Source organism: Amblyomma americanum, chromosome 6 (genome assembly GCF_052857255.1).
Source record: "Amblyomma americanum isolate KBUSLIRL-KWMA chromosome 6, ASM5285725v1, whole genome shotgun sequence".
Taxonomy (NCBI): Eukaryota; Metazoa; Arthropoda; class Arachnida; order Ixodida; family Ixodidae; genus Amblyomma; species Amblyomma americanum.
Window position 1 is genome coordinate 114815416 of NC_135502.1, and position 15136 is coordinate 114830551.

At 45.9% G+C, this 15136-nt stretch overlaps 1 protein-coding gene across 1 annotated transcript in view; it reads right to left on the reverse strand.

Moving 5' to 3' along the window:
- ced-6 (PTB domain-containing adapter protein ced-6) overlaps positions 1-15136 on the reverse strand; it is a 28903-nt gene continuing 13767 nt past the window's right edge. The window contains exons 10-12 of the mRNA XM_077627876.1: positions 13706-13856; positions 9628-9806; positions 1-1444 (exon numbers count right to left, since the gene is read on the reverse strand). Coding sequence (XP_077484002.1) covers positions 1361-1444; positions 9628-9806; positions 13706-13856 — 414 coding nt within the window. The 3' untranslated portion in view covers positions 1-1360. The remainder of the gene's footprint in view (positions 1445-9627; positions 9807-13705; positions 13857-15136) is intronic.

The following is a 15136-nucleotide window of genomic DNA, read 5'->3' on the forward strand; positions in this document are numbered from 1 at the left end:
TCACACTGTTACTTCCAAATTGCATAGCAAGCAAATAGCAGTGACCATGTAAGTCAACACTCGCACTACATAACCCTAAACTTATACATATAAACACCAATAACAGTTTTCAATAATATATTCCACATCTCTAAATCTAGCTTTCACAAAAAAAAAATACAACTTGGCACACTTCATGTCAGTCAACCATCATAGTATTCTCCAGCTGAATAATACTAAGTAAGGCCGGGGTAGGAAGGCATCAAAAAGCAGTTTTACATGTACAGGAAATCACGATCTTGCTGGACGTCGGGTGGTACACACACGTTCCAAGCATAAAGCATGCACATACCAACTGACTGGTTGTGCAGTTCTCATGAACTAAATGAGCCAAAGGGCAAAACACAAAAAGAATGGTCAGATCAACACACAACTAAGAACTCGCATTATTGCTACAACTTCACTATGCCTTCAACGCCGACAAGTACGCTGATCCCAGGGGGGAACCTCTCCAAGGATGTACTGTCCTTTGCATCAGATAAAAAGTTATTAGAACACGACCTAGCTACATCATTAGGTTCAGGCATGACCCTTGATAAGACACTTGAAGATGGGTGAAGTAGTAGTGGAGTAATGGGCTGCATGTACAGTGGTGCTTCTAGCGGTAATAGTTGTACGTGGAAATGTGTCCATGTACTTTGTGCGGAAAAAAAAAAATCAATGAGGCATGAAAAAGGCCCAAAGAAATCACAGCTCTAATGCCTGGCTCTGTCTACAGGGCGAAACTGCTTCAGACAAGGCCAACAAGCTAAAATACTTCTCTGTACTTGAGAGTTGGTTAGACCCAACCATGTAGCCTCTGTGCGTGCACACCAAAAAGTTGACTACAGTCGCAAGGATAACGAAAGAAGGCACACTTCAGTGTACAGAAGAAACAGATAAGAAAGTAACGGAACCACACGTGCACCCATGTGCTGTCGTTCAGAGACCTCTGATACAAGTGGAAGCATACAAAGCAGAGTTTTCATTATATTCAGTCAAAAAAAAAAATAGAGACAGGACTGGTTTTACTGGAACCAATTCCTCATGAACTACGGAATGACAATGTAAAGCATCGAAGTATGTAAACCTGCAGAGAACCATTGGAGCTCTCTCGCACACATGCTCGAACAAGTGAGAGAAAACAAACACTTTTGGGCAGATACTTATGGTCCACGCTGAAACACGGGGCTTCATTCCACCTTGCCACTCCAAGCAAGATGACAAAATTACACTGGGAGGACAACGAGGGGCTCCGAATTCAGCAGCACACCTCTGACACACCATGGAAACCAGCATCGTTGACTCAATTTTCACACTCATCTGTGTCCATCAACAGGATTCAAGGAAATGGCTTGGTTCCCAACGGATCCAACTGCTCGAGAAGAAAATCGTCCTTCCCGAAGGACAGTCCTCTGAAACCATCCTGAAAAGAAAGGAGACAGTGGAACATGAAGCCGACACACAAGGGCAAGCCAAGAGGGACACTGATCTAACCAGTTTTCCTAATATTTAGTCCAGTGCTAATGAAACTAGAGAAATCAGCATAAAAACTGAACAAGGTGATATGAAATTCCTTTTTCCATTAATTTGCTGGTTCTTAAGGCAATTATTTCAATTAGTTATTAATAACTCTGCAAAAAAAAATGGCTCAATAAAAAATTTTTAATGCATGGCTATGCCATGAAATAAGTAAATAGTGCGATAATCGAAGCTGTTTTTCCCCTTTAAATCTTATAAGTAATTTTACAGCACTTGGAATAGCAACATTCGAAATATGACTACCATGCATCACTGAACTTTGCAAAATCATTCCTTTTTAAAAGGTGACAGCTCAGTTGTGTTTGAATATTGGAAACAAGGTACCCTCTGCTTACTTCAGCAAACAAAATGTCATCTCTATCTGTCCTAGATGTTGAAATATCAACATATCAGGATAGTCAGGCGTCAAAATTTTCATCTCCTCCAGTGCAAATTCAGCCCACATGACGATCTGAATTTAATATTATGGTCAAAATACTGATTTCCAGAAGGAAAAATATGTACAGTTGGAGAATAGCTGTAAATTCCAAAAACATCTTTAGAAAATAGATTTTTGGGTAATTTTTTTTGGTCCCAAAGACCAGGGTGTCCACCCTTAAGTGCTCATGGCAAAGCTAATAAATAGTGGTCATGTATTGAAATCAAACATTAGCAAAAAAAATCTGATGGACAAGGAAAGGAGCACGGGATGAGGTGGCATGCTGTCCAGTGCTCTTTCCCTGTGCAGCTTATCCATGTTATTTTCGCTCATGTTCAGTCGCAATCGTACACCAACTAGCTCAGTTCTTAATCTTCCACAGCCCACAAGGTCCACCTCTGCCTTGGTTCAAAACAAATATAGAGCATAGCGACACCTGTTCAATAATCCAGCATTGAACAGATGAAATCATAACTTCGGACTTGCTTTCCAGTTTCCCGCAAGTCGTAGGTTAACTCTTTCCTTACTGTGCCATAGCCCATCGGTCATATATGCCCCACATTTTGAACCTGCTGCCAAAAATTCAAGACAGCGCTCCAGGACAAGCTGCGCCATCTAGTTTGCTTCTAAAACACCATCTCTTTGGCTTCAGTTTTGTTTTTTCCTTTTTTAATGCGAGGAGGTGACGTGAAAAATGAAGCTTATTGGACGTAGTCCACTGGCCATCGATCATGGCGTCTATTTCACCGCATGCTCCTCAAACGCAAAAGGCCACCCTGAGCACATTTGTTGGTTCTTATGCTCTTCTTTTTTTTTTAGAGCAGCATTGGAGAGTTACAACCACTTAGAATGGTTGAAATTCGGTTTTCGATAGCGAGACCATCTCAGAAGCCAAGTGCAACAGCATGTGCTTGCGTGTGTTTTATTTTACTGTTCACATATTTCATGTAGTGTGTTCGATTTGTAAAACGATGAGAGGGGTTTTATTTGGTGCTTCAGGGTTATTTGTAAAGATATTTTACCAAATGCGCCAGCAGATTTTCTAATTGTGATGGTATCAAGGAAGGCCGCACCGCCTTTTCATAAAGAAAAGGAGGAACTGCAAGCTCTGCTATAAAAAAAGAACAGAACTCTGAACAAGTGTAACGTGCAGCACATTCCACATCTACCTCCACCTCATGTTCTCACGCGACTGCATTCTCTAGTGGCACAGCAGTCATATTCCCTAACTTGAAAGGCCACGGAATGTGCAGTGTATTATGAACGCAGCTGAAAATCGCAGGAATACTAGTTAAGAACATGTGCAACATTTTGTATATTTTAGTTTTTTTTTTTTGTAATCAACTTCTAGCTCAGTGCAGTGGCTTATTTTTGTTTTGCTTGTATTCTTTTTATAATTAACCAATAAATTTTCAGAACATTTTGAGCACACACCTCTGTGTTTTTTTCGTTTGGATGTATAACCAATGATCTACAGTTTGATGCATTACAATGCGCAGTGCATTTAGCACTTCCTGAAGAAATGTTTATTTTAAAATGCTCAGAACTGGTAATTTTTTGCAGTAAGGAAAGAGTTAATGACAAATGAGGCAGCACACACAGGTCTAAAAAATGAAACGAAATACAGCCCAAACCCGTACATTCCTGGGTGTTCAGTGCTTCCATCTGCCACATTTTTGTGAGCTGGTCCTGTTCCAGCTCCCACAGAAAGCAATGAAATACAAGCTTTGTTCCTACATTGCAACTGAGACAGCTTTCCCACATGCCTACGATGCGAATGTCATTTCACGATAGTGGTTTATCCCGTGCAGGCATTTTTATAGCCTACAGTAAAGCTCGTTAATTCGACACTGACGGGACCGCGAAAAATTGTCGAATTAACCGAATGTCGAAATATCGAATGAACCACAAATAACATGAAATTTGCCCCAGCATGACATCTCTTTATTTGGCAAAGAAGTTTGTTATCGTCGTCTGCTTTTTCGGGCGAATTTGAGCGGCTACAATAGCTCTAACAGCTGCCAGATGCTCCGCGGCACGCGAACCATCCGGAATTTGTTCACAGAAGTCTTCCAGCACGGACAAGGCTTCTGCGGCTTCTTTCACCGTGCGCTTCGGCGTTTGGGGCAGGTGCTCACAATTGTCATCTTCCGACGAATCGTCGTTGTCGGCGCCTGTCACTTCTTGGATGATTTCGTCCTCGGTCAGCTGACCGGCAATGGCGACACCATCATCGATGGACACGTAATCCGAGAGCCGCACGGCAGGAGGCAAAACGCTGTCGAAACAGCTGTCTTCTGTGGTTGCGTCAGCTGCTTCTGTCGGCAGTTCCCCCACACCGCAGTTCGGTTGCACAAAACCGCTGTGCCGAAAGCAGTTCGCAATAACTGCTGTAGGCGTGTTGGCCCATTCGTGCGCCAGAATGTTCAAAGCGCTGAGGAGCGTAAGGTATACTTCTTCCCAGCTTCCATACAGAGAAGCATGCGCTGCAATACATGCTTTCTGTAATTGCATTTTATATGCTGGATTATGCCCTGGTCCATGGGCTGAAGGGCTGCGGTTGTATTCGGCGGGAGGAACACAAGCTTAATCCATTCCAGGCCCGGCACCTTGCAGTGAGCAATTGTCCACAACCATGAGGACCTTCCGTTTCTCTGCTCGAAAACGCCGATCCATTTGATGAAGCCAGGACTGAAATATGCTGCACGTCATCCAAGCCTTCCTGTTGGCTTGGTATTCAACCGGAAGGCGCCGCGCGTTCTTGAAGCACCTCGGCTTCTGAGCCTTTCCGATCACTAGGAGAGGCAGACGCTCTGTTCCCGTCATGTTGGCGGCAAGTAGTACAGTGACCCTTTCTTCGCTTCTTTTCCCTGCTGTGGCAGGGGTCACCTTTAAAGGTGATCGTCTTATCCGGGAGTGCTTTAAAGAAAAGCGCTGTTTCGTCGGCGTTAAATATATTCAGAGCGTCGTACGCAGCTAGGTGTTCACGAAGCCCGGTGATCCGCCACTCCTCGATCCTGTCTTCGTCCACGGATGCTCTTTCGCCACACACACTCTTAGAAGTCAGATTGTGACGGCTTCTGAAGCGAGCAAGCCAACCTTCAGAAGCTTTGAACTCTTCAAGGTTCATTTTTGTGGCGAAACTTTCAGCCTGGGCACAAATTAATGTGCCCACTCACAGGGAGGTAGGCCTCACGTGCGTTTCTAATCCATCGCATTACGGCTTCTTCGAGTTCCGGGTGGGCCGCAGTCCGCAGTCGTTTCCTTTTGTCACCGTAGGCTTCACTGTCAAACGCCTCCATAATGCTGTTTTCATTCTTCACGTAAGTGGCCAAGGTGGTTCTTTTAACATCATACTTGACCATCACGTTAGAGCGTGAAACACCATCCTTCAGCACCTTCAATATTTCCACTTTCGTGGCTAGGTCCTTCGCCTGGTTGTACTTCGGCCACTTTGCCGGTGTCGCCATCGGAGCAGGACGCGATGGCGAGGTGCGCAGGCACGGCGCGCTACGCACTCGAAAACAGCACAGTAAACACGCTGGCAAAGCACGCAATATCCAGAAAAGGCGTGTTAGGGTTCAATAACCGCGATCGTAGCAGCAAGAAACACGGGGCAACGACGACACACGCCAAAACGAGACTTGCTGAAGATAGGGTTAACACGACGACTGAGCACGACTGCAAGAGGCAACGAAGCACAAAGAAAGACACCGGGCGCTTCGGCCACTGCTAACCTTGCTTCCCTCGCCCTCTCTCGCACTGCTGATGACGATGACCGTACGGATGACCTACGTTACATTCTTTTTTCCAACTTTACAGTAGCGCCGCTCTTGGCGGGCCGTGGAACTAGGTCGAATTAACCGATGGGTGGTAAAATTTGTCCGAATTAACGAGAGTTTTTGCCCCATAGACTCCTATATATAATTGTAGGGACCCATGCATGCAGGTCGAATTATCCGATTGTCCGAATTAACGGGGTTGAATTAACGAGCTTTCACTGTATATTATGCAGGTGCGGAACAACGATGGCACACCAGCCAAAGGAGATCTCTATGCTCCATGGCACTTGAACGCCACAGTGTCCGGCGGCTTGCAGCAAGTTGCGCTTTGCATTTCGTAATACAGTAGAACCCCGCTAAGGTAAACTTGGATATAGTAAAAACATGCATAGAGTACAGTGAAACTGCAGTCTCATTTCGCCTTCCATAGACGGCCGTACATTTCTTTTTTTGTCAAAGTAAAGATTTTTTTCAAGGAAACTGCTATAGTTAAGAGCAACTAGCCATGGCGACGTACTTTCCACGGAATGATATCACGGCAGGCACGTAGCCTACGATCACGAGGCCAGCCTTACGTGGCAAACAGATACCAAAAATGATAAAATGGCACTCTTTGAGATGGCTTCATCACCACGATGAAGAGATGAAAGAAGCCTACTTTTTGATGGCCTTAAAGCTGTGAGGCAAAGCGCGTGGCGCAAATGAAAAAAATAAATAAAAATAAAGGTGGCTAAGAATGTAGAAAGAAGGTGGCGCAGGTCGCTGAGAAAGGAAAGCCAGTTGAAGTGCAGTGAGGCATAGAGAAGGTAAGAAAAAGGAGAACGATTGGAGCATGGCAAGGCGAAGCACAGGGAAGCAGTAGCAGGAAGCAGAGGCATGGCAGCACTGCTTGGACAGTATTGCCGATCTTGACTGTGTGGCATGCGTTTCTTAATTTATGCCTTTTAAATGACGCCGCGGCTGTGGAAGACGACATCATGTTCAGGCAAAGCTTCGGTTTTCACAAGAAATAAAACTTCAGATATATTCGCCGCTGCATTGTTTTTGTGCAAATTCGGTGCGTCCGCAAGATGTAAATGAAAGCGAGAACATTAAATGTGATGTGAGTTATGAGATGTCATAGTTTCACATTTTTTTAAAAATCAAAATTTCACTAAAATGTGTGTTACGACGCAAGATGTGATAACCACAAATAAATAATTATCACATAAAGGGACAAAAGCAAGATTGAAAGTAGAACCCTGCTGCTTTGATCTAGGGTGGTGCGTCTTACCAACTGCTACGTTCTTCTGAGCCAGTCCCATCCATAATCGCATAGAAGCCCATGCAATACAGACTCTGCTGCTATGCTGCAACCGTGGCAGTGCTCCCACATGCTACATCGCGAATGCCACCTTGCGACAGTGCTTTACCGCGTGCCAGCATTTTGACAGCCTACCCATGGCACTGAGAACACTTACAGGCGCCGTGAATCTTGTTGTGGCCATTGGTACAGTTCCACCGCCGGTGCGGCACAAGCACAAATGACTGAAAGTGCGGAAACGAAACTATGCCGTGACAAACACTGCGCAGGCAGCGCTGTACGAGATACAATTGCACGTGTTGGATCTCGGGCATGTTTCTGTCACCCATGTGTGTTGCGTCCGCTACATTAAAAATTCTAGGCCGCAGCAGACACTGATCGCACAGAATTAAAGCAGTCTCTGCGAAAACAGCAGAATCACACGTGCGTGCCCAAACTTCACCTGCTTAGCGTGGCTTCTCTTTTCGGTGTTGCCCTTCACCAACAGCTGCTCAGGCAGAGCTAGATTAGGTTTATAGGTTTTAATGTCCCAAAGAGACTCTGGCATTGAGGGACGCCGTAGTGGAAAGCTTTAGATAATTTCGACCACATGGGGTTCCTTATCGTGCACTGAGATTGCAAAGTACATGGGTGCCCATCTTTTGCCTCCATTGAAATGCGCCCGCTGTGGCTGGGATTGAATCCGTGCCTTTTGGGTCAGCAGCCGAGCATACGAACACGGTTGATGGGAATTTCGCGATGATACGAATTCACGAAATTCCCCGGCCAGAGTGTATTGTGTATGATGTGCGGAATTTCGGATATTCCAAACTCTCCCTCGCCTCTACGGGTGATACAAACGAGCGAGCCGTGACCACACATTGCAATCGCGAATTGCGCGGTACACACCGTGCGCAGTGAGCGGTGGTGCGCGGCCCGCACATCGTCAAAGTCGTGATCGCTAATTGCGCGGCATGCACCGCACACAGTGAGTGGCTATATGCGGCGCGCACATCGCCAAAATCACGCTGTATGCACCGCACGCAGTCAACGGCCGTGCGCGGCACGCACATTGTAAAGCCGCGATCGCTAATTTGCATGGTACACATCGAGAGTAGCGAGCCGTGGCCACACAGCAGTGAATAAATCCTGTCAGCCGTAAACAGATCTGTGTGGATGCATTTTTCATGGTTCTGCAAACTAATTTTGTTCGTTTGGATGGTACAAAATTTCGGCTGATAAGAATTTTTTCGCGACCCCATGAGATTCGTATCACCGAGATTCTACTGTAGTAGTACAGACCCTGATATAGTAAAGATTTTAGCTGGTCCGAGCTACTTTACTATACAGGGATTTTACTGAAATAGAGCAGTAGCTGAGGTGTTGCGGCGCTGATAATATCTCCAGAACATACCATATTTACACGATTGTAAGTCGACTCGAATGTAAGTCGACACCCCAAATCACATTTCCGAAAAATAAAAAAAACTTCCGAGGTTGTTTAAGCTTGGCCTTGAATAGCTGAATGCGATAGCATTATCCAGCGGCCGCTGTTCATCGCCAGCCACTATCGGCTGCCGCGCGCGGGCTTGCCCGTGGGCATATTCCAAAGCGAAAATGTATTAGTCACTGGACTACTCATTCACACTTGCACCATCGTCCTCACTAGCGCTGCCGTCGTAATCGCTGCTGTGGTCCCACAGCACGTCGTTCTAACGTCGTTGTCCAGCGAAATCCCACACTTCGCAAACTTCACAACATCGCGTGGAACACCTGAAAATTTTCCTCACTGCAGCTGCCACACCTGTATCACCCGTTGCGGGCGTCGAACTTGTGGCCCGGCGCGCGGCCGTTCGTTTCATCGGCGTAAAAAATGGCAGCCATCTTGAATGTAGCCGTGAACGAGCTCCGGTAGCTTGCCGGACCTCGAGCACAAATGATGGCTGACGAAAAAATACTTAAAAAAGTTGTGAACCGCGCCCGGCAGTAGTCAAATGCGTCAGAGCCAAAGAGAAACTACATGTGAATGGCATCGGCTCTTCCACTGGCTGCCGACACTCCCTGGCACTGCTGCCGTTCTGAGTGGGGGTGCCGCTTCGATTGGAACAGCGGCCCTTCCATCAACTATCAACGCTCCCTTGAGCGCCGAGCGCGCATTTGAAAGTAAAAAGAAAACTTGTTGGACGCTAGAGCTTCGCGTAGAACGCGACTGCGTTATCGGGCCGCCGCCACCGTTTATCAGCAACCGCAGTCAGCAGCCAAGTGTGGGGTGCCCATTTGCTGCTTATCAATAGCAGCCGCCCGCGCGCGGTGGGGGGGGCCAGTTCTGCATGGTGACATAGCATCTGCTCAAGGCCAGCACCAAGAGCGATGTGCCGGAGCCACGCAGCAAAAACGCAACTACGCTGTGGCATGCCTGAAGTCTCGCCTTTTCGTTTTGATGTTTTCGTTTCGATTGTAAGGCGACCCCCCACTTAATACTTTCAAATTTAAAAAAATACGTCGACTTACAATCGTGTAAATACGGTACGTGCATGCTGGCGGTAATCCTATGTTCAGTACTTCAAAAGGCAAGAAGTGCACACCTTCATTTCATTGAGCCTGCGGTCGATTATGCCAATTGCGTTTTCCAGCTCCTGGGCTCCCAGCTTGTCAGAGGAAAAGTCACCCATCCCAAAGGGGTCTTCCTCCTTGCTGGGCGAGAACGGCTCTGCTCCAAAGAGGTCCTTGCCAGCCGCCACTCCAGGGGGTGTGTCAGATGTGCCTGCATTTGTGTGACGAAGGAGATCTTCACAATGGCCCTTGCATGCTACCTAACCACTACCCATGTTTAAAGAATCGCATCACTAGAAGTGTTACATGGAAGTACAAATCAAGGCTGGCTTTACTGGTTCACAGCACTGGATGAGGGCGACAGGTTTGTATACCGTATTTACTCGCGTAATGAACCCACCTTTTTTCCACATAGATTGACATAAATTTAGGGGGTGGGTTCATTACGCGGGAAAAAATTTTTCGAAATTTTTGAGAAGGTCGAAATTTCATGTCACATTGAGGAAAATCGCGGTCACAACCTTACCTTACCTTACCGTACACAACGCACAGCAAATGCAGAGGACGCACGAAATAACGCCAAGGCCGTAGCGCGCACTCAACTCCAACAGCAACAAAGCAAAGTGCTAGCGAAATGGCGACCAGCGCCGTTGAAGTGCGTTTGTCTTTACTTCGCACTGCCGCCGCAGCGCAGGCATGGCGCTATAAGCAGAGGTTTCGTTTTCGATTTCATGGAAGCGACATTTCGGCGACGGAAAAAAAAAATTCATTTCTCGTCTAAGAAAGTGGGGGGTGGGTTCATTACGCGAGTGGGTTCATTACGCGAGTAAATACGGTATGTCAAAGCTGCAATTCAGCAACAATACATGTCACTGTGGGAGGTTCTCATCAGCCTCAATAACCTGCGTTTCAGATGTTGGGAGAGTTGGGCATTTCCTCTACGTGCAGTGGAATCTCAGCTTGTGCTCTGTGACAATGTCCTGCCTGCTTAGCCAATATCATAGGCTCAAAAGGATATTTGGAGCATAACAAAAGGCGTAAATTATGATAACACTCATAAGGCTAATTATTCCTATGTTCAAAACCTGCTCACCCCTAACAGGATTTTTCGAACACAATGAACTACCCTTTAACTGCTTTTAACTGATCAAGTCAGCATAGCCCTGGTATCTTTAAGCCATTCTTATGAGCTCAAATGATGAAGCAGGGCAGGTGCCCAGGCTACTGAGGTTTTACCTGACAAAGATTTATACCTGAACCAGGACACCAGCTAACTGAACCGCATGCCAGTGTAAAGCTTGATCACATGAACGCTGCCTGAAATAGAGATTTAGCATAGCGGAGACGTATGCCGGTTTTACGGAAGGGAGATGCGCATGCACAGTGGCGGGTGCATGGTCCGGTAAGACCACGGTGCATGCGCAACAGAGGTACGTCAAACAGGTATACATATCTGAAAGTATGTCTCCAGTAAGCTAAATCTCTAATAATTCTCTGCTTGCACACACACTCAACATGAACACAACGTGTCAATATAGGCCTGTGCAAATGCAGCTAAATCTCAATTTAATGAAGTAGGTCAAGCCCGGAGATTACTTTGTAACACTGAATTTTCACTACATCGAAATTCGGTTTTGGTTTGGTTTATGGGGGTTTAACGTCCCAAAGCGACTCAGGCTATGAGAGACGCCGTAGTGAAGGGATCCGGGAATTTCGACCATCTGGGGCTCTTTAATGTGCACTAACACCGCACAGTACACAGGCCTCTAGAATTTCGCCTCCATTGAAATTCGACCGCCACAGCCGGGATCGAACCCGCATCTTTTGGGTCAGCTGCCGAGCGGAGCGCCATAACCACTGAGCCACCGCGGTGGGTTCACATCAAAATTCATCTCCCATAATGCTAGAACCCGCCAAAAAGTGTTGTTCATGGAAAAAAAAAAAACCTTTATTTGAGCAGAAAATTTCTTTATTTATGCCCTTCCTTTGCCCTCAATTAGTTCATTATGCGCCGTTAATATGCCCGCTGGGACTGCATTGAGTCTTGTTCGTGTTGTGGGCTCATGAGCCGCATCAGAATGCCTATCGCGCCGAGCACCTTACAAAGATTGGGACGATGCACCCATCTTGAGTATTGGTCTTGCTCTTAAAAGTCTGGAGACACGACGACTCAATCCACCACCACCGCTGCAGCCTCGTGTGAAGGAGGCAGGGAAACAAATTGACGGAGGCAGCCATTCTAGCAGTGGGCCACATGGCCATGCTCGCTGGTCTCCACACTGTCTCTTTCTGATGAGTGTACCCTCCAATAAAGGCCCAATGAAATAATCGAAATTAGGACCACCCATACGTGATCACTTTTCCGTTGAAAGCGCGAGTATGTGGTCTTTTTCTACATGCGTGCATCGTCTGAGTGGGAAGCAACATTGTCAGGTAAGAAATGAGAGACAGGTTTCACAGCTGACGGCACCGACCCTTCGTCCTTTTACTGAGCATCGGGAATCTATAAACGCGATAACTGCGGCAAGATTTTGGGCAAGACAGTAAGACCTGAGAACTTGCCTGGTAGGTTGCTGCGGCAACGATTGTATGAGCCTTGCCCGTATTCCAGATAACAGGGCAGGCAGCGCACTCATATGGCCCCTATAGTGCTCGCCACATGATCATCCTAGTATTTCCATATCTACCAGCTGGGCAGCATTCACTTTTATGTACTTGCTATAATGCGTGCTTTGCTCAACTACTCGTGGTACAATTTTTACTCTGGTTCGTTTCGAACTAGCAACAAAATTTCGTTAAACTGAAAGTTGGGCACAATCTACTAAAAATAGATGGTGTTCTATGAACGCGGAATTATGAAAACAGATAGTTTGTTGCATCGAGGATCCCGTTACACTGAACTTCGATTCGTTACATAGAGGTTTAACTGTATTCGATATTCCATTGAATAGTGAAGAATTCAATATTCAATTCAAACAATGTTTGGTAGCAGAAATATCAAAGTATTAGTTGCAAGTAATAAAGTTTCTGGAATGCCTACTTCATGAGATTTCAGCTCAACATATCTCCTGCGGGATGGCATTGTGGTGCTTGTGCGGCTGTTAGCTGAACGAGCTAAAAGTTGCACAATGACAATCACAGATAAGACCAGCAGTTGCAGGCAAGTGACAATCTGAACTGCCAATGGTATTGTAATTTCAGATCCCAGCACAATGAACTATCTGGAGGTTACCAAAAGAACTGGAAGTCAACTCTCACACAGGTATATTGTTAATATTCATTAGTTAGAGCACATTTCTCGCAACTGGCAACTTTCCATGTCAAAAGTAAAAGAAAAAAGTTTTCCTGATTACAACAAATTTGCTAGGCATGTCTAGTTACAAGAAGCATCCACTGATGGTGCCAGCTGTCCCGGTGACGAAATGAAGGTACCGCGGAGACAAGAAATGCACAAGGCGGCCAGGTGCACTAACGTATGCCCCAACTTATTGCCAGAATGACAGTTAAAGATGCTGTGGCCCTGCAGCCTTCCCTTCATTGCCAAGAGAAACTGTCACCAAGTGTATTAAGTGAATACGAGCAAGTGTAATAGGTGAACACTAGAAGTTTTTTGTCCTGACACACGACAGTGCGAATGGAAATCCCTTTTGCCCTTCAGGAGTCTTCCCCCTCCCATCAAAGAGCTACGGTACATGCCTGTAATGAGGCAGTCCAATAAATAAATAAAATAATTTTTATTTTCAAGTACAAATGCCAGCCTGCCAAAGCCGCAGAAGGCTTTAGTGGCAGTACCTGGCAGCTGACAGTACACACGGCAGATACTGACATGAAAAACTGCTATAGAGAAACAAATAAAAAAGAGAAAAACAAAAAAGGGAAGGAAAAATATACTGGACCAAATGATGCAGTTTTTCAAAAGGCAGGTTCAGTGCTTACGTTCACAAATACTTACTCAGTCCTCCATGCTGTCCTCTTAAATTTGAAAGAAAAGCAAAAATTTGTGTCAAACTGTCAAACTAGTTCTAGCAAAACAGCCCCCCCCCCCCCCAAGTCATGATTAATCAATACAAAACATTTATGAACAAACGCTGCTTCAAAGGTCAAGCTCACCGTTAGTAGAAGCCTCCGTGCAGCCGTTTGTCTTCGCTTGCGCTGGCTCTGTCTCGGCTCGAGGATTAAAGTCCTCCAGGTCATCCATGGACAAGTTTTCCAGGCGTGTGCCCACGGTTGGCACCATCAGGCTGAGCAGGTCCTGTGAAGGCTGCAGCACGAACGTAGGGGAAAAAAAACAAACATCCTGTGTTCCAAGCCTGAAGGTGAAGTTTCTGCTCTTTGGTTTAGCAGATGAACAGAACTTGCTCCAGATAACCAACTGGAGTACGCTTAAGTGAACCAGTATGAACCAGTATTTCATCAGTGAACCAGTATTTCATCAACAAATCATGCAGCAAATCAACATGAAGTTAAAATTAACACCACTAATTGGACCTGTGCTGAAGAGAATTTTTCCCCAGCTTACCACCAAAAGATGGTAAACTGAAAACAGTCCAAGACCAAATTCAGGGACACTCCAGCTCTGCCTCAAGGGTATGATGCGATGGCGTTAATTGGTGCCTTTAGCAGCCTGGGCTCCTCCTTGCATGTCACTTCGCAAGGCACGGACACTATTCTTTATTTCCTTTGTTGTTTTATTTTTAAAATTTTAACTGCCGCAAGAAAGACACACAAGGCCTCCCTCTAACCAATAACCAAATAGAGGGGTAGCGCACCTGGCTAATGACCCAAGGGGCAGTGGTTTGACCATTTTTCTTTTCAGTGCAACAGACCTCTCCCTGTTTGCAAACAATGGGAAGTCAGCGGTGCAAGTGGGAGCACTGAGAGAAAACAGGCTTGGATGGCAAAAGCAGCCTTTCCGGTCCACTCTCCAATTGCTGCGTGGAGCATCACAAACCCTCTCGCGAAGTGTATTTGCTGCCTGAAATTGTGCATTAACTATATTCGGATACGACCAAGTATGCGGCACTCCAGTGCCCAGACCCATTAGTGACTCACATGGCAAAATGATTTCAAGTGTCTGGCAAAACTTGCACTTTGGAGATATTTTTGTGTATCTAGTTACAACAAGCCTCACCTGTGCAGTGCGCAGGCACTGAAATGATATTTACCACTTGAAAAGTATAGGACTTCGCAATAGAACTGCATGTTGGCAAGGGGGTTATTTAAAGGCGTCTGCATTGCTACTGCATCCTACAGGCCCTTCAGAGAAGAGACTGCAGAGCCCTAAGAAAGTAAGCATAGGTGCTTGCGAGCGAAGAATGCAATGTACGCACAATCACCGTGCTTAGATTACTAATTTTTCTATCAAGTACGGACATTTCAAGAATGTCTCGTTTAGATAACGTTCTGCCTGACCAAACACATGATATCACTGCTAGAACGGGAAATTTCGGAACGACCAATGTGGTGCACATTGTCAGAACCAGTGGCAGAACATTGCATACTATTCATGCAGAGCACACTAATATTTAAAACTGCACTCAA